The sequence below is a fragment of the Anomaloglossus baeobatrachus genome, chromosome 6, assembly GCF_048569485.1.
Source record: "Anomaloglossus baeobatrachus isolate aAnoBae1 chromosome 6, aAnoBae1.hap1, whole genome shotgun sequence".
NCBI lineage: Eukaryota > Metazoa > Chordata > Amphibia > Anura > Aromobatidae > Anomaloglossus > Anomaloglossus baeobatrachus.
Window position 1 is genome coordinate 541,144,686 of NC_134358.1, and position 24,629 is coordinate 541,169,314.

General features: G+C 53.2%; 1 protein-coding gene across 3 annotated transcripts in view; it reads right to left on the reverse strand.

Annotated features, from left to right (window-relative positions):
- The window catches only part of CROT (carnitine O-octanoyltransferase), a 150,526-nt gene that overhangs the window by 23,914 nt on the left and 101,983 nt on the right, over positions 1-24,629 (reverse strand). For 2 of the 3 annotated variants that reach the window (XM_075315616.1, XM_075315617.1), the window contains exon 16: positions 23,804-23,923. In XM_075315616.1, coding sequence (XP_075171731.1) covers positions 23,804-23,923 — 120 coding nt within the window. Of the gene's footprint in view, positions 1-23,799; positions 23,924-24,629 lie in introns of those variants that run through there. The other variant, XM_075315618.1, reaches the window with a different exon arrangement.

A 24,629-nucleotide genomic window follows, 5' to 3' on the forward strand; every position in this document is an offset into this window, starting at 1 on the left:
GTCTTGCTGATCCGACACCACCATGAAAAGACTGAACACCAAAGCAGGCAAATTACAGAAGGTGCTTTACGGTCTGCAGGCCTCTGGATTATTGGAATGAAGAGACGTGTAGCACGAATACTACACGATTGTGTGCACTGTCGTAAAGCGAGAGGAAAACAACTGTACCAGCAAATGGCTGACTTGCCTACAGACAGACTTTCCACAGAGCCACCTTTCACCTACGTGGGCCTAGACGTTTTCGGACCATGGATGGTGTCCACACGCAGAACTCGGAGGCCAAGCAAACAGCAAGCGGTGGGCTGTGTTATTCACCTGCATGAGTGTTCGAGCCGTTCACATTGAGGTGTTAGAGTCCATGGATACCTCCAGCCTAATCAACGCCTTGAGAAGGTTCCTTGCCATCAGAGGACCAGTGAAACAGCTGAGGTCTGACCGTGGAAGCAACTTCGTCGGTGCATGTAGAGAACTGAACATCGACACCAAACCTATCCAAGATCAGCTGGCAGAGAAAGGTTGCACCTGGATCTTCAATCCCCCTCACAGTTCTCACATGGGAGGCTCCTGGGAGAGGATGATCGGGATTTCACGCAACATCTTGAACTCCATGCTAATGGACGTCAATTCCTCAAGACTCACACATGAGACTCTAGTCACTCTTTTAGCTGAAGTCTCAGCCATTATCAATTCAAGACCCCTTGTGCCGGTGACCATGGATCCAGAAACACCAACCATATTAACTCCTACTATTGTCATTACCCAAAAAACTGACAACACGGTAATGCCCAGCGGAGAGTTCACCCACGCGAACACTTATCAAAAACACTGGAAACGGGGTCAATACTTGGCTGACTACTTCTGGAACCGATGGAGGAAGGAATACCTCACCATTCTTCAAGGAAGAAAGAAGTGGCGACATCCCAAGCCGAACCTCAAGGAAGGAGACCTAGACCTCATGAAAGATCAGACCACAGAAAGGACTGACTGGCCTATGGGACTAATTACTAGGATACTGCCTTGTCAGGACGGCAATGTTCGGAAGGTGGAGCTAAAGGTCATCAGGAAAGGTGAGACGAAGACCTTTGCAAGGCCAATCCACGAACTTGTTCTGCTTTTGCCCATAGAGAGCGTCCCTACAGGATGAACGCTACCGGACCTGAACTTTGAGCCATCCTTCTTGTTTTGGACTCAATTGAGCTTGTTTTTGCATTTAACATGCCTTTCCTGTCAGGTTGTATTATGGACTTAATAGTGAAATCCCCAAAGTGAATTTCAGACGGGGAGTGTGCTGTTTCTATTTGTCTTAGTTAAAACTGTTATTTAATGTTTTTCATGCTTGTCTCTGCTGCCATCTGCTGGTCAGACCTTTCGGCTCCTCTGTTTTTTTTGCCCAGCTCATGGGAGTGTCTGATGACCCTCTTGCATCACATCCTGGGATGTTCATTTTCCAGCCAGAGTTTTTGTGAGAGCAACATCCCTTATTGGAGCTACTAGGAGCAAAGTCTTCTGACCACGTAGTAGCTTCAGAGGCAAGCATCACTGGAAGATTTCAATGCCAGGTACTTAGATTACTGCACTCTGCATGTCCTAACCTTTGGAGAAAGAAGGGAATTTTGTTACTTACCGTAAATTCCTTTTCTTCTAGCTCCAATTGGGAGACCCAGACGATTGGGTGTATAGCTACTGCCTCCGGAGGCCACACAAAGTATTACACTAAAAAGTGTAAGGCCCCTCCCCTTCTGCATATACACCCCCCGTGGGATCACGGGCTCCTCAGTTTTAGTGCAAAAGCAAGAAGGAGGAAAGCCAATAACTGGTTAAACAAATTCAATCCGAAGGAACATCGGAGAACTGAAACCATTCAACATGAACAACATGTGTACCCGAAAAAACCAAAAATCCCGAAGGAAACAGGGCGGGTGCTGGGTCTCCCAATTGGAGCTAGAAGAAAAGGAATTTACGGTAAGTAACAAAATTCCCTTCTTCTTCGGCGCTCCATTGGGAGACCCAGACGATTGGGACGTCCAAAAGCAGTCCCTGGGTGGGTAAATTAATACCTCAAGTTAGGGCCGTAAAACAGCCCTTCCCTACATGGAGGCAACCGCCGCCTGCAGGACTCTTCTACCTAGGCTGGCATCCGCCTAAGCGTAGGTATGCACCTGATAATGCTTGGGAAAGTGTGCAGACTCGACCAGGTAGCTGCCTGGCACACCTGCTGAGCCGTAGCCTGGTGCCGTAATGCCCAGGACGCACCCACGGCTCTGGTAGAATGGGCCTTCAGCCCTGATGGAACCGGAAGCCCAGCAGAACGGTAGGCTTCAAGAATTGGTTCCTTGATCCATCGAGCCAGGGTGGATTTGGAAGCCTGCGACCCTTTACGCTGACCAGAGTCAAGTACAAAGAGTGCATCCGAGCATGGCAGGGGCGCCGTGCGGGAAATGTAGATTCTGAGTGCTCTCACCAGATCCAACAAATGCAAATCCATTTCATATCGATGAACTGGATGAGGACAAAAGGAAGGTAAGGAGATATCCTGATTGAGAAGAAAGGGGGATACCACCTTAGGGAGAAACTCCGGAATCAGGCGCAGCACTACCTTGTCTTGGTGAAACACCAGGAAGGGAGCTTTGGCTGACCGCGCTGCTAGTTCGGACACTCTCCGAAGAGATGTGACCGCTACCAGAAAGGCCACTTTCTGTGAAAGTCGAGAAAATGAAACATCCCTCAGAGGCTCGAAGGACGGCTTCTGGAGAGCAATTAGTACCCTGTTCAGATCCCATGGGTCTAACGGTCTCTTGTACGGAGGGACAATGTGACAAACCCCCTGCAGGAACGTGCGTACCTGAGGAAGTCGTGCTAGGCGCTTCTGAAAGAATACAGACAGCGCTGGGACTTGTCCTTTAAGGGAGCCGAGCGACAAACCTTTTTCCAAACCAGAGCAGGAAGGAAAGAAAAGTAGGCAATGCAAATGGCCAGGGAGACACTCCCTGAGCAGAGCACTAAGATAAGAATATCTTCCACGTCCTGTGGTAGATCTTGGCAGACGTCGGCTTCCTAGCCCGTCTCATGGTGGCAATGACGTCTTGAGATAATCCTGAAGACGCTAGGATCCAGGACTCAATGGCCACACAGTCAGGTTCAGGGCCGTAAAATTCAGACAGAAAAAACGGCCCTTGGGACAGTAAGTCTGGCCGGTCTGGTAGTGCCCACGGTTGGCCGACCGTGAGATGCCACAGATCCGGGTACCACGACCTCCTCGGCCAGTCTGGGGCGACGAGGATGGCGCGGCGGCAATCGGAGCTGATCTTGCGTAGCACTCTGGGCAACAGTGCCAGAGGGGGAAACACATAGGGTAGCTGGAACTGCGACCCATCCTGAACTAAGGCGCCTGCCGCCAGAGCTCTTTGATCGTGAGACCGCGCCATGAAAATCGGGACCTTGTTGTTGTGCCGAGACGCCATTAGGTCGACGTCCGGCATCCCCCAGCGGCTACAGATTTCCTGAAACACGTCCGGGTGCAGAGACCATTCCCCTGCGTCCATACCCTGGCGACTGAAGAAGTCTGCTTCCCAGTTTTCTACGCCCGGGATGTGAACTGCGGATATGGTGGATGCTCTGTCTTCCACCCACATCAGAATCCGCCGGACTGCCTGGGAGGCTTGCCGACTGCGTGTTCCGCCTTGGTGGTTGATGTATGCCACCGCTGTGGAGTTGTCCGACTGAATTCGGATCTGTTTGCCTTCCAGCCACTGCTGGAAGGGTTGCAGGGCAAGATACACTGCCCAGATTTCCAGAACATTGATCTGAAGGGTGGACTCTTGCTGAGTCCACGTACCCTGAGCCCTGTGGTGGAGAAAGACTGCTCCCCACCCTGACAGACTCGCGTCTGTCGTGACCACCGCCCAGGATGGGGGTAGGAAGGACTTTCCTTTTGACAATGAGGTGGGAAGAAGCCACCACTGAAGAGAGTCCTTGACCGTCTGAGAAAGGGAGACGTTCCTGTCTAGGGACGTCGACTTCCCATCCCATTGGCGGAGAATGTCCCATTGCAGTGGACGCAGATGAAACTGCGCGAAAGGGACTGCCTCCATTGCTGCTACCATCTTCGCTAAGAAGTGCATGAGGCGTCTTAAGGGGTGTGACTGGCCTTGAAGGAGAGACTGCACCCCCGTCTGTAGTGAACGCTGTTTGTCCAGCGGAAGCTTCACTATCGCTGAGAGAGTATGAAACTCCATGCCAAGATATCTCAGCGATTGGGTCGGGGTCAGAATTAACTTTGAAAAGTTGATGATGCACCCGAAACTCTGGAGAGTCTCCAGCGCAACGTTCAGGCTGTGTTGGCATGCCTCTTGAGAGGGTGCCTTGACAAGTAGATCGTCCAAGTAAGGGATCACAGAGTGACCCTGAGAGTGCAGGACTGCTACCACTGCTGCCATGACCTTGGTGAAAACCCGTGGGGCTGTCGCCAGACCGAAGGGCAGGGCTACGAACTGAAGATGCTCGTCTTCTATAACGAATCGTAGCAAACACTGGTGCTCTGGAGCAATCGGCACGTGGAGATAAGCATCCTGATGTCTATTGATGCTAGGAAATCTCCTTGAGACATTGAGGCAATGACGGAGCGGAGGGATTCCATCCGGAACCGCCTGGTTTTCATGTGTTGAGCAGTTATAGGTCCAGAACGGAACGGAAAGAGCCGTCCTTTTTTGGCACCACAACCAGATTGGAGTAAAAACCGTGACCTTGTTCCTGCAGAGGAACAGGGATTACCACTCCTGCCTGCAGAAGAGCATCGGCTCGGTCGGGAGGTGGGGAAGTTCTGAAGAATCGAGCCGGAGGACGAGAACAGAACTCTATCCTGTACACGTGAGATAAAATGTCTCTCACCCACCGGTTTTTGACCTGTGGCAGCTAAATGTCGCCAAAGCGGGAGAGTCTGCCACCGACCGCGGATGCGGAGAGAGAGGGCTGAAAGTCATGAGGAAACCGCCTTGGTAGCGGTTCCTCCGGCTGCCTTCTTTGGGCGTGATTGAGCCCGCCAGGAATCTGAGCCCCTCTGAGCCTTTTGAGTCCTTATGGACGAGGAAAACTGGGACCTGCCCGAGCCTGGAAAGGATCGAAACCTCGACTGTCCTTTCCTCTGTTGGGTTTTGTTTGATCTGGGCTGGTGTAAGGAAGAATCCTTACCCTTGGACTGTTTAATGATTTCATCCAATCGCTCACCAAACAGTCTGACACCAGATAATGGCAAACTGGTTAAACACTTTTTGGAAGCAGAATCTGCCTTCCATTCCCTTAACCACAAGGCTCTGCGTAAAAACCACGGAGTTGGCGGACGCCACTGACGTACGGCTCGTAGGGTCCAGGACAGCATTAATAGCGTAAGTCGCAATGCAAACATATGCGAGGTTAAGGACGCCATCTGCGGCACAGATATACGTGTGATAGTGTCCACCTGCGCAAGACCAGCTGAAATAGCTTGGAGCGCCCATACGGCTGCGAATGCCGGAGCAAACGACACGCCGATAGCTTCATAGACAGATTTCAACCAGAGGTCCATCTGTCTGACAATGGCATCTTTAAGTGAAGTCGCATCTTCCACTGCAACTATGGATCTAACCGCAAGCCTGGAGATTGGGGGATCCACCTTTGGACACTGGGTCCAGCGCTTGACCACGTCAGGGGGAAAGGGATAACGTGTATCCTTAAGACGTGTGGAGAAACGCTTGTCTGGATAAGCGTGGTGTTTCTGGACTGCTTCTCTGAAGTCAGAGTGGCCCAAAAAAGTACTGAATTTACGCTTGGGATACCTGAAATGGAATTTCTCCTGCTGCGAAGCTGACTCCTCCACTGGAGGGGCTGAGGGAGAAATATCCACCAGTCTATTGATGGACGCTATGAGATCGTTCACCATGGCGTCACTATTAGGAGCATCCAGATTGAAAGCGGTCTCAGGATCAGAATCCTGATCAGCTACCTCTGCCTCATCATACAGAGAATCCTCTCGCTGAGACCCTGACTAGTGTGTGAAGTCGAGGGTCTCTCCCAGCGAGCTCGCTTAGGCTGACTGGGACTGTCGTCCGTGCAGAGCCTTCAGCCTGGGATGTATGGGACCCCCTTGGAGCACGTATTAGTTCCAACTGAGGGAGACCGGGGGGCATTGTTCAACAGTGCCCATTGTCTGAGTCACCGGCCTGGACTGCAAGTTTCTAGAATCTTGGTCATAGTCCCAGACATTTTATCCGCAAAAAACTGCAAACTCTGTCCTCTGGACAGTTTCACAGGTGGCTCTCTCTGGGCCACCACTAGCAGAGACTCTACCCAATGGGGGTTAGTGGAACCTGCCGGTAAAACAGCCTCACATGCGGTACAGACAGCATAGAAAGCCTGTGCCTTGGCCCCCTTGCTCTATGCTGACGACATGCTGTTGTCTCCTCAGAGCTATCTAGGGGTATATCGCCAAGAAGCGACCGTACAGCCACAAGTCTCAGCCGCGCCGCAGCCTCCAGCGCGGCAGTTTCCCACAGATAAACTCACTCAGCTAAGCTGCAGTGAGTATAGTCCAAGCGCGCAGCGCTGTTGTCCTCGGCGCACTAACACGCCCAGCAATGCTGGCGTGTGTCTGTGTATGGTCTTGCAAATATAAGTACAAGGATAAAGTACACAAAAAAACACTGTGGCAATAGTGGGGTCAGCACCAAGGTGCTGCTTACCGCCCGCATAAGCGGGTAAGTGGTCGCCAGAATCCCTTTGCTGGGTCTCCCAGAGCCTGTGTCCGTTCTCCAGCTTAGATTGCCTGCAGGAATGGCTGCCGGCGTCCTGTGAAGAGGGGCGGGCCGTGGGCGTGCCCCAGACAAGAGCGGGAAACTGGCGTCCCCCAGTGCCCAGTGAGAGGGCTGGAGTATGTAAATAAGACTCCAGCCCTCGGCGCTGATCATTGTATAGCGTCTCGCCCCTTCCCTGACTGGCAGGGTTGGGGGCGGGAACGAAACGTAACTAGGCCGCAAAAGCCGGGGACTAGATTTATAAGCGCTGCCGTCGTAAAAGCACGGCAGCGCGAAAGTCCCCGGCGCACCACAAGTCTCAGCCGCGCCGCAGCTTCAGCAGCGGCTGGCGCGGTAGTTCCCGACACATAAACTCACTCAGCTAAGCTGCAGTGAGTAAAGCCCAAGCGCGCAGCGCTACTGTCCCCGGCGCACTAACACACCCAGCAACGCTGGAGTGTGTCTGTGCCTGTCTGTACGGGGACACAGAGTACCTTAACGTTGCAGGGCCTGTCCCTGACGATACTCCGCTCCATTCCAGCAGGATCTCCGGGTCTGTGGATGGAGCCCGGCCTCAGAGCCTGGAGGCCGGTAAGATCCCACTTCACCAGAGCCCTCAGGGGGATGGGGAAGGAAAGCAGCATGTGGGCTCCAGCCTCCGTACCCGCAATGGGTACCTCAACCTTAACAAACACCGCCGACAAGAGTGGGGTGAGAAGGGAGCATGCTGGGGGCCCTAGTATGGGCCCTCTTTTCTTCCATCTTTTCAGCTGCTGCTGACTAAAACAGTGGAGCTATGCGTGGATGTCTGACCTCCTTCGCACAAAGCTTGAAAACTGAGGAGCCCGTGATCCCACGGGGGGTGTATATGCAGAAGGGGAGGGGCCTTACACTTTTTAGTGTAATACTTTGTGTGGCCTCCGGAGGCAGTAGCTATACACCCAATCGTCTGGGTCTCCCAATGGAGCGCCGAAGAAATAAACCACCATTGTTTCATCTCAGCATGTGCATGTTTTCACTCTGGAGCGCTCTGGTCCTGTCTGCCCCACCTATAGGAAAAACGAAGGTAAGATTCTCACAACCTCTCACAACTACGCACCTTCTGTCGCGGGCGGGGAGGAGGGTGTCGGCACACCGCGCTCACCCCTTCTGCTCGGGTCCGGCAGCTGCTCCTGGTGACTCGAGCTGTGGGCCGGATCCCGGGGTTTCTCGAGCGACACTCCTCGCCCGTGAGTGAAAGGGGGTGTTTGTTGGGTGTGGGGAATTGTTATAGTTCGTGACGCCACCCACGGTTGTGGTGATTGCACCACCGCTGCTCAGTGTGGGGGTCCCGGGGATGGTGATGCGGAGCAGCCAGGTGTTGTGTTGCCCCTCCGTGGGTAGGGGTTGGTGATCCCGGGGCCCGGTGATGAGATGTGAAGTGTAGGGCCTGGAGGGCGCAGGGACGCGGGGGCAGCGCTGTGCCTTGCGGCACTATGGTACTCACTCAGCCTGACACACGGACACAGTTTGTACGGTAAACCAACGGCTGGTAGGACGGTCCCACAGACGGCTGCACCTGCACTCCCGGTAGGTGACGGTGATGTCCCTCTTCCTTGCACCTGTGTTGACTGATGGTAGCGGTGGATTCCCTCCGGTTACCCGCTCCCCGGCTGCAATCTGGGCCGGAGGAGCTCTACACTTTGCCCGCAGGCGCTGGCCCTGAGAAACTTGTGCCGTGGCGGTGGCGGTGTCTCTCCAATACGGGTTGGGCTGTTGCCTTCAATCGGGACTTGGTTGTTGGGGGATCTGCGTCCCCGTCACTGACGGATTTGGCAAATCTGGCGACTCCTAGCCTTGCCGGGGTCCGAGAGGCCCCTGCCCTGGTGCTGACTGTCCTTCGGAACACTGCTCCAGACCACCGGGCACACAGCCAACGGGGTCCTTCCAGGAACTTCCAAACGGTCCCCCTCCAGACAGTCACCGCCGTTGCTGACCTTGCTGTTCTGGCCCTCACAAAGCTGGACCCTTCAGGCTGTCTTTCTCTTCTGTCACTTTACTTGCTTTTTCTCCTTTTACTACTTTCACTTTCACTTTCTTAGCTCCTCTCCTCCCTGAGCTGAACTCTGTTGTTTACTCAAGCTCGTCCCTGAGCTGACTGCCTGGTACTTCCTGCCTCCAGTGTTGTGAGCTCCTCGGTGGGCGGAGCCAACCGCCTGGCCCACCCCCTGGTGTGCATCATCAACCTCTGGAGGAAGGCAACAAGGATTTCTGGTTAGCTGTGATGTGCCTACCTGGAGTGTGGGGTGTGGTGGTGTTGTGACCTGTGTCCCCTGGCTTGCCCAGGGCGACACATTCCCCCTTAGCAAAATGCAGACAGTCCGCGGGCTGCCGTCCTAAACCGGTTTTATTTTTCTGTAAAAAGGGGATAACAGGGTTAAGCAAAACATAAATACATTTTTAATCAAAAACTCTTCCCAAGACGGGAGGCACATTTACTTTAACGTTGCAACGGTATACGGTCACGGTTTCCGCTCTCTCCCACCCAAGCAACCTGGCCCTGATGCTGCCCCTAAAACCCAGGCAGCACCCCTTGACCCACAGTCCAGCACAAGTTACCCGAGCGGGATCTGTCCTTCCCTCCAGAGGGTAGCCACCGGTTCCTTTGGTGGCTGGGCCCTGGCCTGCTCTGCTCAGGGCCCTCCCTCCAACCTGCCTCTCCGGAGGCGGCATTGCGGAAACGGTAACGGTACCCAACATATTTACAAGCCACTTAACGTTTGTGGTGCCCTGCAAGTTCACGGGCTTGTCCATCGATAGTTCCCATGCCAATTAAACTTTAAACGGTCCCCACGGGGACAACGGTGCGGCTCCAGCCGGTTGCAAATCACAAAGCAAATCTGGTGAAGTACTCGGTATCATTTCACTTATTTCAAACTTTTTCAAAACTTTTTCAAACAACAACTTCAGTGATGGTCCCAACGGGGACGGTGCAACGGGCATCCGCTGCCCTACTCCGGTCCTTTTGCTGCTTCATCCGAGGGAGGGGATGCAGAGCTCACCTTGCTCTCCGGGCTGCCCTTCAGCTTTACATCCAGGGCGAACCACCCCCTCTCTCCGCAGTGCCGGGTGTAACGCACCATGTCCCCCGGTATAAGATTGCGGCCAGGATGCTCCTCGGGCAGATGGGCATGCACGTCCCGCCGGGCCACAAACACCTCGGCCTCCAGGCCCGGTTCGTATATGAATCCGTAGCCCCGGCGGATATCAAAATCGCCTCACCTGCCCCTCGTAGAACGGGCCCCGGACACGGAAGGTCGCTTGCCGCAGGTTTTCTTTTTCCCGAATGGCTCGGGCCACCAGCTCGGCTTTCCTTCTCTCCCTCTCCGCGATCTCCAGGCCCAGCTTTGTCGGCTCCCTGTCCCAGTATGGCGCTGCTACCTGCTCCGGCGCACGGGTTGAGCCCCGCGGGACATCCAGCACGTTACCCACTGTCAGGAAGGTGGGTAGCGTATCCCGCGGTGTCATGGCCTTGGGCGCTGCCTTGCAGCAACAACCCGGCACCACCTCAGCCGAGGTGTGGGGGATGGGCACAGGGGCTTTCCGCAGCCGGGCCTTCGGCTCGGAGCGGGTCGTCGGCTCCGGCTCGGGATACTGCTCGGGGACTGTCTCTGGCACAATCTTCGGGGCCTTCCATGGTAATGCCTCCGGTTTGCTACGGGCTCCGGCTACAGGTCGGTCCGCTGGGGCGGACGGGCTGGGTACTGCTACCGGTTGCGGTGGTAGCAGGCCTAGTGGCGGGGTCACGGCCTCCGGGACGGGTGGCGAGGGAGGCAACGGGGGGAGAGGGCTTGGACCGGGCCCCACAGCCGCGATGACCGGCCCTACAAGGGCATCGGGACGTGGGTCACTCACCCTCCCTTTCTCCGCTTCCTCCTCGCGTCTCCGCACGGTGGCTACAACGTCCGCCATGTCGGCCTCCCACTCCTCCATGAGGAGCTGCATCTTGACCTGCAGCCGTTGGTAGAGCTGCGCGGTCCGGATCTCCACCCACGCTGCGGTTCCAGGCGCGGGGGGTACGGTGTCGCGGGACGGCATCCACATGGTGTCTTCACTGGTTGCTTCCAGGAACGGTATTTTTGCAAGGTCCTGGCGTCCCTGCCTTTATAGCCGCAGCTACATGCGTCCAGCCGCCATCGCGTCCCCCTTAGCTCTTTCCAGCCCCTCCTCTCTCGGGGCGGGGTTTTGGCCTTCGCGCCTCTACTGCTCGAGAAGACGCTCGAGCGGGAACTTTTCGCGCCAAAGATGGCGGCTTCTGAAATTTTTCTGCCGGATGCCTCCGGCGGTAACAAGGCGCACCTCTACCTGACGGCAGAGCGGTAAGATCCTGTTCGTGACGCCAAGTTGTCGCGGGCGGGGAGGAGGGTGTCGGCACACCGCGCTCACCCCTTCTGCTCGGGTCGGGTGTGGTGGTGTTGTGACCTGTGTCCCCTGGCTTGCCCAGGGCGACACACTTCCATCGCCTTTAAGTGGGGACAGAACAGTGTACTCACTTTTGTTGCCAGCGGATTAGACATTAGTAGCTGTGTGTTGAGTTATTTGGAGGGCACCAAATTTACCCTGTTATACAAGCCGCACACTGACACTGTACATTGTATCACAGGGTCAGATCCTCTGTGTTGTCCAATGAAAAGATAACAAAAGAAGGGAATTTTGTTACTTACCGTAAATTCCTTTTCTTCTAGCTCCTATTGGGAGACCCAGACGATTGGGTGTATAGCACTGCCTCCGGAGGCCACACAAAGCATTACACTAAAAAGTGTAAGGCCCCTCCCCTTCTGGCTATACACCCCCAGTGGGATCACTGGCTCACCAGTTTTAGTGCAAAAGCAAGAAGGAGGAAAGCCAATAACTGGTTTAAACAAATTCACTCCGAAGTAACGTCGGAGAACTGAAAACCGTTCAACATGAATAACATGTGTACCCGAAAAACAACCAAAAATCCCGAAGGACAACAGGGCGGGTGCTGGGTCTCCCAATAGGAGCTAGAAGAAAAGGAATTTACGGTAAGTAACAAAATTCCCTTCTTCTTCGGCGCTCCATTGGGAGACCCAGACGATTGGGACGTCCAAAAGCTGTCCCTGGGTGGGTAAAGAAATACCTCATGTTAGAGCTGCAAAGACAGCCCTCCCCTACGGGGAGGCAACTGCCGCCTGCAGGACCCTTCTACCTAGGCTGGCGTCCGCCGAAGCATAGGTATGCACCTGATAATGTTTGGTGAAAGTGTGCAGACTCGACCAGGTAGCTGCCTGGCACACCTGCTGAGCCGTAGCCTGGTGCCGTAATGCCTAGGGCGCACCCACGGCTCTGGTAGAATGGGCTTACAGCCCTGATGGAACCGGAAGCCCAGCAGAACAGTAGGCTTCAAGAATTGGTTCCTTGATCCATCGAGCCAGGGTGGATTTGGAAGCCTGCGACTCTTTACGCTGATTAGCGACAAGCACAGAGAGTGCATCCGAGCGGCGCAGAGGCGCCGTGCGGGAAATGTAGATTCTGAGTGCTCCCACCAGATCCAACAAATGCAAATCCATTTCATATCGATGAAATGGATGAGGCAAAAAGAAGGTAAGGAGATATCCTGATTGAGATGAAAAGGGGGATACCACCGTAGGGAGATCTCCGGAATCGGGCGCAGCACTGCCTTGCCTTGGTGAAACACCAGGAAGGAAGCTTTTGGATGACAGCGCTGCTAGCTCGGACACTCTCCTAAGAGACGTGACCGCTACCAGAAAGGCCTCTTTCTGGGAAAGTCGAGAGAGTGAAACATCTCTCAGAGGCTCGAAGGGCGGCTTCTGGAGAGCAATTAGTACCCTGTTCAGATCCCATGGGTCCAACGGCCGTTTGTACAGAGGGACAACGTGACAAACCTCCTGCAGGAACGTGTGTACCTGAGGAAGTGGTGCTAGGCGCTTCTGAAGCATACAGATAGCGCTGAGACTGGTCCTTTAAGGGAGCCGAGTGACAACCTTTTTCCAAACCAGATTGCAGGAAGGAAGGAAAAGTAGGGAATGCAAATGGGCAGGGAGACACTCCCTGAGCAGAGCACTAAGAGAAGAATATCCTCCACATCCTGTGGTAGATCTTGGCAGACGTCGGTTTTCTAGTCTGTCTCATGGTGGCAATGACGTCCTGAGATAATCCTGAAGACGCTAGGATTCAGGACTCAAAGGCCATACCGTCAGGTTCAGGGCCGTAGAATTCAGAAGGAAAAAACGGCCCTTGGGACAGTAAGTCCGGCCGGGCTGGTAGTGCCCACGGTTGGTAGACCGTGAGATGCCACAGATCCGGGGACTACGACCTCCTCGGCCAGTCTGTGGCGATGAGGATGGCGCGGCGGCAAACGGACCTGATGTTGCGTAGCCCTCTGGGCAGCAGTGTCAGAGGGGGAAACACATAGGTAGCTGGAACTGCGACCAAACCTGAACTAAGGCGTCTGCCGCCAGAGCTCTTTGATCTTGATACCGCGCCATGAAAATCGGAACCTTGTTGTTGTGCCGAGACGCTATTAGGTCGACGTTCAGCATCCCCCAGCGTTGACAGATTTCCTGAAAACCGTCCGGGTGAAGATACCCTTCCCCTGCGTCCATACCCTGGCAACTGAGGAAGTCTGCTTCCCAGTTATCTGCGCCCGGGATGTGAACTGCGGATATGGTGGATGCTCTGTCTTCCACCCCCATCAGACTCCGCCGGACTTCCTGGGAGGCTTGCCGACTGCGTGTTCCGCCTTGGTGGAAGATGTATGCCACCGCTGTGGAGTTGTCCGACTGAATTCGGATGTGTGTGCTTTCCAGCCACGGCTGGAAGGCTTGCAGGGCAAGATACACTGCCCAGATTTCCAGCACATTGATTTGAAGGATGGACTCCTCTGAAGAGAGTCCTTGACCGTCTGAGAAGGGGAACGTTCCTTCTAGGGACGTCGACTTCCCATCCCATTGGCAAAGAATGCCACATTGGAGTGGACGCAGATGAAACTGCGCGAAAGTGACTGCCTCTGCATGAGGCGTGTTAAGGAGTGTGACTGGCCGTGAAGGAGAGACTGCACCCCCGTCTGTAGTGAACGCTGTTTGTCCAGCGGAAGCTTCACTATCGCTGAGGGAGCGTGACACTCCATGCCCAGATATGTCAGCGATTGGGTCGGCGTCAGATTTAACCTTGAGAAGTTGATGATCCACCCGAAACTCCGGAGAGTCTCCAGCGCTACGCTCAGGCTGTGTTGGCATGCCTCTTGAGAGGGTGCCTTGACAAGTCGACCGTCCAAGGAAGGATCACCGAGTGACCCTGAGAGTGCAGGACTGCTCCCACTGCTGCCCTGAACTTGGTGAAACTCCGTAGGGCTGTCGCCAGACCGAAGGGCAGGGTTACGAACTGAAGATGCTCGTCTTCAATAACGAAACGTAGCAAACGTTGGTGCTCTGGAGCAATCGGCACGTGGAGATAAGCATCCTGATGTCTATTGATGCTAGGAAATCTCCTTGAGACATTGAGGCAATGACGGAGCGGAGGGATGCCCTCCGGAACCGCCTGGCCTTCACGTGCTTGTTGAGCAGTTTTAGGTCCCCCACAATCAGATTGGAGGAAAAACCGTGTCTTGTTCCTGAAGAGGAACAGGAATTACCACTCATTCTGCCTGCAGAAGAGCATCGGCTCGGTGGGTAGGTGGGGAAGTTCTGAAGAATCGAGCCGGAGGCCGAGAACAGAACTCTATCCTGTACACGTGAGACACAATGTCTCTCACCCACCGGTCTGTGACCTGTGGCAGCTAAATGTCGCCAAGGCGAGAGAGTCTGCCACCAACCGCGGATGCGGAGAGAGAGAGCTTACAGTCATGAGGAGACCGCCTTGGAAGCGGTTCCTCTGGCTGCCTTCCTTGGGCGTGATTGAGCCCGCCTGGAATCTGAGCCCCTCTGAGCCTTTTGAGCCCTTTTGGACTAGGACAATTTGGACCTGCCCGAGCCTGGGAAGGACCGAAACCTCGACTGTCTCTCACGGACAGCATTAATAGGGTAAGTCGCAATGCAGACATTGCGAGGATAAGGACGCTACCTGCGGCACAGATGTACCTGTGCTCAAGACCAGCTGCGCAAGACCAGCTGACATAGCTTAGAGTGCCCATACGGCTGCGAATGCCGGAGCAACCGACACGCCGATAGCTTCATAGACAGATTTCAACCAGAGGTCCATCTGCCTGTCAATGGCATCTTTAAGTGAAGTCCCATCTCCACTGCAACTATGGATCTAGCCGCAAGCCTGGAGATTGGGGGAGCCACCTTTGGACCCTGGGTCCAGCGCCTGACCACGTCAGGGGGAAAGGGATAACATGTATCTTTAATACATTTGGAGAAACGCTTATCTGGTAAGCGTGGTGATCCTGAACTGCTTCACTGAAGTCAGCGTGGCCAGAAAAGTACTCAATTTACGCTTGAGATACTGAAATGGGATTTCTCCTGCTGGGAAGCTGACTCCTCCACTGAAGGAGCTGGGGGAGAGATATCCAACATGCCATTGCTGGACGCTATAAGATCATTCCCCATGGCGTCACCATCCGGTGTATCCGGATTGAGAGCGGTGTCAGGATCAAAGTCCTGATCAGCTACGTCTGCCTCATCATACAGAGAGTCCTCTGCTGTGACCCTGACTAGTGATGAGGCCGAGTGCCGCCCCCAGCGAGCTCGCTTAGGCTGTCTGGGACTGTCGTCCGTGTCAGAGCCTACACCTTGGCAAGATTGCCCATGGCCTGTCTGGACTGCAAGTCACTATCCCATGACAATCTATCAGCCGAAACTGCAACACCGTCCCTGTCCATGGACAGGATTCACAGGTGGTTCCTTTGGCCACCTCTAGTAGAGACCCCGGCTGACCAAGTGCTACAGAGGAGCATTGCACACAACGGGGGTCAGTGGAACTTGCCGGTGGAACAGTATCACATGCAGTAAAAGCAGCATAGAAAGCCTGTGTTGCTTTTTTGCTGCTGTAGTCTAGCCATCTAGGAGCATATAGCCGAGAATAGCGACCGTACAGTGCAATGTATAGCATACAAGCATAAAGTACAAATGAGCCCTTCAGCACATGCAATATGAGCAGCTTAGAAAGCCTGTGCCTTGGCACCCTTGCTTTTTTGCTGCTGTAGACTAGCCATCCAGGAGAATATCTCCAAGAGTAGCGACCGTACAGTGCAATGTATAGCATACAAGCCTAAGTACAAATGAACACTTCAGCACATGCAATACAAGCAGCCTAGAAAAACTGTGCCTTAGCACCTTTGCTTTTTTGCTGCTGTAGTCTAGCCATTCTAGGAGAATATAGCCAAGAATAGCGACCGTACAGTGCAATGTATAGCATACAAGCATAAGTACAAATGAACACTTCAGCACATGCAATACAAGCAGCATAGAAAGCCTGTGCCTTAGCACCCTTGCTTTTTTGCTGCTGTTGTCTCGCCATCTAAGAGGGCATATAGCCAAAAATAGCGACCTACAGTGCAGTGTAAGCTAAAGAAGGGAATTTTGTTTACTTACCGTAAATTCCTTTTCTTCTAGCTCCAATTGGGAGACCCAGACAGTGGGTGTATAGCTACTGCCTCTGGAGGCCGCACAAAGAACTACACTTAAAAGTGTAAGGCCCCTCCCCTTCTGGCTATACACCCTCCCGTAGGAGTACGGATTCCTCAGTTTTAGTACCAAAGCAAGAAGGAGGAAAGCCAATAACAGTTTCAAAAACAAATTCAATCCGATAACAAGATCGGAGAACTTAAGAAACAACATGAACAACATGTGCACCCGAAAAACGAAACCCTAAGAACAAAGGGCGGGTGCTGGGTCTCCCAATTGGAGCTAGAAGAAAAGGAATTTACGGTAAGTAAACAAAATTCCCTTCTTCTTTTTCGCTCCTAATTGGGAGACCCAGACAGTGGGACGTCCAAAAGCAGTCCCTGGGTGGGTAAAAAGATACCACATGAACGGGCTGTGAGACAGCCCTTTCCTACAGGTGGGCCACCGCCGCCTGAAGGACCTGTCTACCTAGGCTGGCATCTGCCGAAGCGTAGGTATGCACTTGATAGTGTTTGGTAAACGTGTGCAGACTCGACCAGGTAGCCGCCTGGCACACTTGCTGAGCCGTAGCCTGATGCCGCAATGCCCAGGATGCACCCACGGCTCTGGTAGAATGGGCCTTCAGTCCAGATGGAATCGGAAGCCCAGCAGAACGGTATGTGTGAAGAATTGGTTCCTTGATCCACCGCGCCAGGGTGGATTTGGAAGCTTGCGATCCCTTATGCTGACCAGCGACTAGGACAAAGAGCGCATCAGAACGGCGTAGAGACGCCGTGCGAGAAATGTAAATCCTGAGTGCTCTCACCAGGTCCAACAGATGTAAACCCTTTTCAAATTGGTGAACTGGATGCGGACACAAAGATGGCAAAGTGATATCCTGATTAAGATGAAAGGAAGAAACCACCTTGGGAGAAAACTCTGGAATTGGACGCAGTACTACCTTGTCTTGGTGAAACACCAGGAAGGGAGATTTGCAAGATAACGCCGCTAGCTCGGACACTCTTCGAAGAGACGTGACCGCCACAAGAAAAACTACTTTTTGTGAAAGCCGAGAAAGGGAAACCTCTTTCAAAGGCTCGAAAGGCGGCTTCTGGAGAGCAATGAGAACCTTGTTCAGATCCCAGGGTTCCAATGGCCGTCTGTAAGGAGGAACGATATGAGAAACTCCTTGGAGAAACGTGCGTACTTTAGAAAGCCGTGCCAAGCGCTTCTGAAAGAATACGGATAGCGCGGAGACTTGACCCTTAAGAGAGCTAAGCGACAAACCTTTTTCCAACCCAGACTGCAGGAAGGAAAGAAAAATTGGCAATGCAAATGGCCAGGGAGAAAACCCTTGAGCCAAGCACCAAGCTAAGAATATCTTCCACGTCCTGTGATAGATCTTAGCTGAGGATGGTTTTCTAGCCTGTCTCATTGTGGCAACAACTTCATGAGATAAACCTGAGGCCGCTAGGATCCAGGACTCAATGGCCACACAGTCAGGTTCAGGGCCGCAGAATTCAGATGGAAAAACGGCCCTTGAGACAGCAAATCTGGACGGTCTGGTAGTGCCCACGGTTGGCCTACCGTGAGATGCCACAGATCCGGGTACCACGACCTTCTTGGCCAGTCTGGAGCGACGAGAATGGCTCGATGGCAGTCGGACCTGATTTTCCGGAGAACTCTGGGTAACAATGCTAGAGGTGGGAACACATAGGGGAGTCGGAATTGCGACCAATCCTGAACCAAGGCGTCTGCCGCCAGTGCTCGGTGATCGTGAGACCGTGCCATGAAAACTGGGACCTTGTTGTTGTGCCGTGACGCCATCAGATCGACGTCCGGCGTCCCCCAGCGGCAACAGATCTGCTGAAACACGTCCGGGTGAAGGGACCATTCTCCTGCGTCCATGCCCTGGCGACTGAGAAAGTCTGCTTCCCAGTTTTCCACGCCTGGGATGTGAACTGCGGATATGGTGGACGCTCTGCTTTCTACCCACGTCAAAATCCGCTGGACTTCTTGAAAAGCTTGGCGACTGCGTGTTCCCCCTTGGTGGTTGATGTACGCCACCGCCGTGGAATTGTCCGACTGAATCCGAATCTGCTTGCCTTCCAGCCATTGTTGGAAGGCTCGCAGGGCAAGATAGATTGCTCTGATTTCCAGAACATTGATCTGCAGGGTGGACTCTTCCTGAGTCCACGTCCCCTGAGCCCTGTGGTGGAGAAACACCGCTCCCCACCCTGATAGGCTCGCATCCGTCGTGACCACTGCCCAGGACGGGGGAAGGAACGACTTTCCCTGTGACAATGAGGTGGGGAGAAGCCACCAACGCAGAGAGTCCTTGGCAGTCTGAGAGAGGGAGACAGTCCTGTCGAGGGACGTCGATTTCCCATCCCATTGGCGTAGAATGTCCCATTGTAGAGGGCGCAGATGAAACTGCGCGAACGGGACTGCCTCCATTGCTGCTACCATCTTTCCTAGGAAATGCATGAGGCGCCTCAGTGAGTGCGACTGGCTCTGAAGGAGAGATTGCACTCCAGTCCGTAGCGAACACTGCTTGTCCAGTGGAAGCTTCACTATCGCTGAGAGAGTATGAAACTCCATGCCAAGATAAGTCAGAGATTGGGTCGGGGTTAGATGAGACTTTGGAAAGTTGATAATCCACCCGAAACTCTGGAGAGTGTCTAGTGCCACCTTCAGACTGTGCTGGCATGCCTCTTGAGAGGGTGCCTTTATAAGCAGGTCGTCTAGATACGGGATGACCGAGTGACCCTGCGAGTGCAGAACAGCTACTACTGCTGCCATGACTTTGGTGAAGACCCGGGGGGCTGTTGCCAGACCGAAAGGTAACGCTACGAACTGCAGGTGTTCGTCGTGTATGACGAAGCGTAGGAAACGCTGATGCTCTGGTGCAATCGGCACGTGGAGATACGCATCTTTGATATCTATTGATGCTAGGAAATCTCCTTGAGACATTGAGGCTATGACGGAGCGTAGGGATTCCATCCGGAACCTCCTGACTTTTACGTGTCTGTTGAGCAACTTTAGATCCAGGACGGGTCGATACGATCCGTCCTTTTTTGGGACCACAAACAGATTGGAGTAAAAACCGTGACCTTGTTCCTGAAGAGGGACGGAGGTCACCACTCCTTCCGCCTTTAGAGCGGCCACCGCCTGCAACAGAGCATCGGCTCGGTCTGGTGGTGGAGAAGTTCTGAAGAAACGAGTTGGCGGACGAGAACTGAACTCTATCCTGTACCCGTGAGACAGAATATCCCTCACCCAACGGTCTTTGACGCGTGACAGCCAAATGTCGCCAAAGTGGGAAAGCCTCCCACCGACCGCGGGTGTGGGAATTGGAGACTGCAAGTCAGGAGGACGCCGTCTTGGCAACGGTTCCTCCGGCTGTCCCTTTTGGGCGTGACTGAGACCTCCAAGAATCTGAGCGTCTCTGGTCTTTTTGAGTCTTTTTTGACGAGGCGAATTGGGACCTGCCCGGTCCTCGAAAGGACCGATAACCAGACTGACCCCTTCTCTGTTGGGGTTTGTTTTGTCTGTGTTGCGGTAAGGATGAGTCCTTACCCTTGGAGTGTTTGATGATTTCATCCAAACGCTCTCCAAACAATCGGTCACGAGAAAAAGGCAAATTGGTTAAGCACTTCTTGGAATGAGAATCTGCTTTCCAATGTCTCAACCACAGGGCCCTCCGCAAAACAACGGAGTTGGCTGACGCCACTGCCGTGCGGCTTGTAGCGTCAAGAACAGCATTAATCGCGTACGACGCGAATGCCGCCATTTGCGAGGTCAATGGTGCTACCTGCGGGGCAAATGCACGTGTGACTGAGTCGACTTGCGCAAGCCCGGCTGAGATAGCTTGGAGTGCCCATACGGCCGCAAAAGATGGCGCTAACGACGCTCCAATCGCTTCATAGATGGATTTCAGCCAGAGCTCCATCTGCCTGTCAGTGGCATCTTTAAGTGCCGCTCCATCTTCAACTGCAACCAAGGATCTAGCTGCAAGCCTGGAAATTGGAGGATCCACTTTTGGACACTGGGTCCAACCCTTGACCACCTCAGGGGGAAAAGGATAGCGTGTATCTTTAAGCCGTTTAGAAAAACGCCTTTCCGGATAAGCGTGGGGTTTCTGGATTGCGTCTCTAAAGTCAGCGTGGTCCAGAAAAGTGCTTAATGTACGCTTAGGGTATCTGAAATGGATTCTCTCGTGCTGCGAAGCTGACTCCTCTACAGGAGGAGCTGGTGGGGAAATATTTAACATCTTATTGATGTTAAATATAAGATCATTAACTATGGCGTCACCATCTGGTGTATCTAGATTGAGAGCGGTCCCAGGATCAGAATCCTGATCAGTTACGTCCGCCTCATCACCCATAGATTCATCTCGCTGGGATCCTGACCATTGAGATGAATGTGAAGGCCCGTCATAGCGAGCCCGCTTAGGCTGCCCGGGGCCATCGTCCGAGTCAGAGTCTTCACCCTGAGGTGTATGTGCCCGTCCCGGAGCTTGGAGGTAATTCAGCTGAGGGGGACCTGGGGGCAATGATTGCACAGTGTCCGTGGCCTGAAGCACAGGCCTAGCTCGCAATGTGTCAAGAATTTGTGACATAGTGAGAGACATTCTGTCAGCAAAAGCTGCAAACTCAGTTCCTGTCACCTGGACAGCATTCACAGGTGGTACACCCTGGGTCACGTCCAGCAGAGGTCCCGACTGTGCAAGCGCCGCAGGGGCCGAGCACTGCACACAATGGGGGTCCGTGGAGCCTGCCGGTAGAAAAGTCCCACATGCGGTGCAGGAAGCATATAATGTCTGTGCCTTGGCACCCTTGCGTTTTACGGACGACATGCTGCTGGCCCTCTGCAATGTGAGAGAGTCTATAGCCAAAGGGCGACCAGCGCTATGCAATACAAAGTATTTGTAGAAACAAAATACTAAGAATACTACTGGCACAAGAGGGGGTGAGCCCTGAGGGCTGCTTACCGCCCGCTGAATAGCGGGTAAGAGGCGCAGAATTCCTTGTCTGGGTCTCCCCTCTGCAGCTCAGCGTGTCAGCAGGAATGGCTGCCGGCGTCTGTGGAGAGGGGCGGTCCGTGGGAGTTCCCAAACAAAAGTGCGGGAAACAGTGTCCCCTCTGTGCCTATTGTGAGGGCTGGAGTATGTAAAAACGACTCCAGCCCTCGGCGCTGATGCACTGACCAGCGTCCCGCCCCTCTCCTGACTGGCAGGTCTGGGGGCGGGAACGAACGGAAGCAGGCCGCAAAAGCCGGGGACTCGAGTTATCAGCGCGGCCGCCGTAAAAGCGCGGTCCGCGCTGAAGTCCCCGGCGCACTATAAGTGCCAGCCGCGCCGCAGTCCCAGCGGCCGGCGCGACCGATTCCCAAAAGTGTGCCTGCTTCAGCGAAGCTGAATGAGGCCATGGCACAAGCGCCGCAGCGCTGATGTCCCCGGCGCACTACAACACCCAGCATGCTGCGGTGTGAGCGCCAAATGCACGGGGACACAGAGTACCTTGAGGAAGCAGGGCCATGTCCCTGATGTACTCCGCTCCATCCAGCATCTTCTCCAGGGGCTGTAGATGGAGCACGGTCTCAGTGCCTGGAGACCAGTAAATCCCACTTCACCCAGAGCCCTGTAAAAAGGGATGGGGAAGGAATCAGCATGTGGGCTCCTGCCGCCGTACCCGCAATGGGTACCTCAACCTTACAAACACCTCCGACATACAGTGGGGTGAGAAGGGAGCATGCTGGGAGCCCTGTATGGGCCCTCTTTTCTTCCATCCGACATAGTCAGCAGCTGCTGCTGACTAAAAACAATGGAGCTATGCGTGCGTGTGTGACCTCCTTCGCACAAAGCTAAAACTGAGGAATCCGTACTCCTACGGGAGGGTGTATAGCCAGAAGGGGAGGGGCCTTACACTTTTAAGTGTAGTTCTTTGTGCGGCCTCCAGAGGCAGTAGCTATACACCCACTGTCTGGGTCTCCCAATTAGGAGCGAAAAAGAAATACAAAAGGACACAACGTATATAGTGGGGTCAGCACTTCAGGTGCTGCTTACCGCCCGCCTATAGGCGGGTGTGTGGTCGCCAGAGTCCTGTGACTGGTTGCCCAGAGCTTGTCTCCGTTCTCCAGCTCGGACTGCAGGAATGGCTGCCGGCGTCCTTCTCCAGCTCGTGTGACGAGGGGCGGGCCGTGGGCGTGCCCCAGGCAAGAGCGGGAAACCGGCGTCCCACTGTGTCCAGTGAAGGGGGCTGGAGAATGCAAAGCAGACTCCAGCCCTCGGCGCTGCCTGTCTGTACAGCGTCCCGCCTCTCCCCTGACTGGCAGGGCTGGGGGCGGGAACGAAACGGAAACTAGGCCGCAAAGCCGGGGACTCGAGTAATAAGCGCGGCCGTCCTATGTGCACGGCCAGCGCGGAGTCCCCGGCGCACCACAAGTCCCAGCCGCGCCACAGTGTAAAAACACCCAGCAGCGGCCTGGCGCGGCAGTTCCCAATACATAAATTCACACAGCAAAGCTGCCGTGAATAATAGCACGAGCGCTCCGCGCTGTTGTCCCCGGCGCACTAGCACTCCCAGCAATGCTGGTGTGTGTGTGCGCGATGTGTACGGGGACACAGAGTACCTTAATGTAGCAGGGCCCTGTCCCTGACGATACTCAGCTCCATATCCAGCAGGTTCTCTGGGTCTGTGGATGGAGCCCGGTCTCAGTGCCTGGAGACCTGTAAGATCCCACTTCCTCAGAGCCCCTCAGGGGGATGGGGAAGGAAAGCAGCATGTGGGCTCCAGCCTCCGTACCCGCAATGGGTACCTCAACCTTAACAAACACCGCCGACATAAAGTGGGGTGAGAAGGGAGCATGCTGGGGGCCCTAGTATGGGCCCTCTTTTCTTCCATCCGACATAGTCAGCAGCTGCTGCTGACTAAACAGTGGAGCTATGCGTGGATGTCTGACCTCCTTCGCACAAAGCAGAAAACTGGTGAGCCAGTGATCCCACTGGGGGTGTATAGCCAGAAGGGGAGGGGCCTTACACTTTTTAGTGTAATGCTTTGTGTGGCCTCCGGAGGCAGTGCTATACACCCAATCGTCTGGGTCTCCCAATGGAGCGCCGAAGAAAATAAATATTTACAAATAAATGTGAGGGGGTGTACTCACTTCTGTGATACATTGTAGGAGCAGAGTCTCTCCATTTCTGCTAATGCTCATGTGTTTCCTGAATTAACAGGAGTCAAAAGAACTTCTGTGGCCAGTGTGAAAATTGGAAGATTTTTAATGTTTACATTTTTAATCAATATTGTGATATTGAATTACAGAAAAATATTCAATCCCACCCCCCCCCAGAAAAAAAAAAAAAAAAAGTCAAAACAGGTTTTAAAAATACATTAAACAAAAACCTGCTTTAAACAATAGGTCACTTTCCTTTAACAATAGAAATAAGAAAATTCCAGCCAGCTGAAGACCTACCTGTCATCTCGGATTCTGTAGAAAAAGCCGTAGCCATCGTGTACCATTGGAACTACGGCTCCGTGGACATTTGTGTAGCCGACGAGACTCGTGGAAAGTTCAAAGTTGCCGCCACCTCCACTGGGATGAAACCGAGGACACAGAAGATACGGAATATCAGATGGGTGGAATCCATGCAAAAATCACAATATGAATACTCAAAAGAGTAATGTAACAATTCACAAAAAACAACCACAATCTAATTGCAGAGAAACAGTGCAGAAAAAAAAAATTCAAAACAAACCACAATCTAATTGCAGTGAAGAAAAAAAAAAAATAAAAAAAAATAATAATATATGTTTACCTCGTTTATGGGTTTTGTTTTTAACACTGTTCTTGGGTGTGTAATAAATATATATAGTATAGAGTACACACACACACACACACACACACACACACACACACACACACACACACACACACAAAAACGCTGTTAAATACAAAACCCATAAATGAGGTCAATGTTTTTTGTTTTTTCTTCACTGCAATTAGATTGTGGTTTGTTTGTTTTTTTCTTTATACATTTATATGGTAAAATGAATGGTTTCATGTAAAATTACAGCTCGTAGTGCAAAACACATAAGCCCTCAAAACAGAACATCGATAAAATAAAAAAAAAAAAAAAAAAAAAAAAGTTACAGCCGTGGGAAGAAGGGGACTGAAAACAAAAACAAAAACCTTCCACAGCGGGAAGGCATTAAATCCTGCAGTTGCTGTGTTGTAGCTTTGTGTATATACATGATATATCAACACGATATATGAAAAAAAAATATTTTTTTTATACATA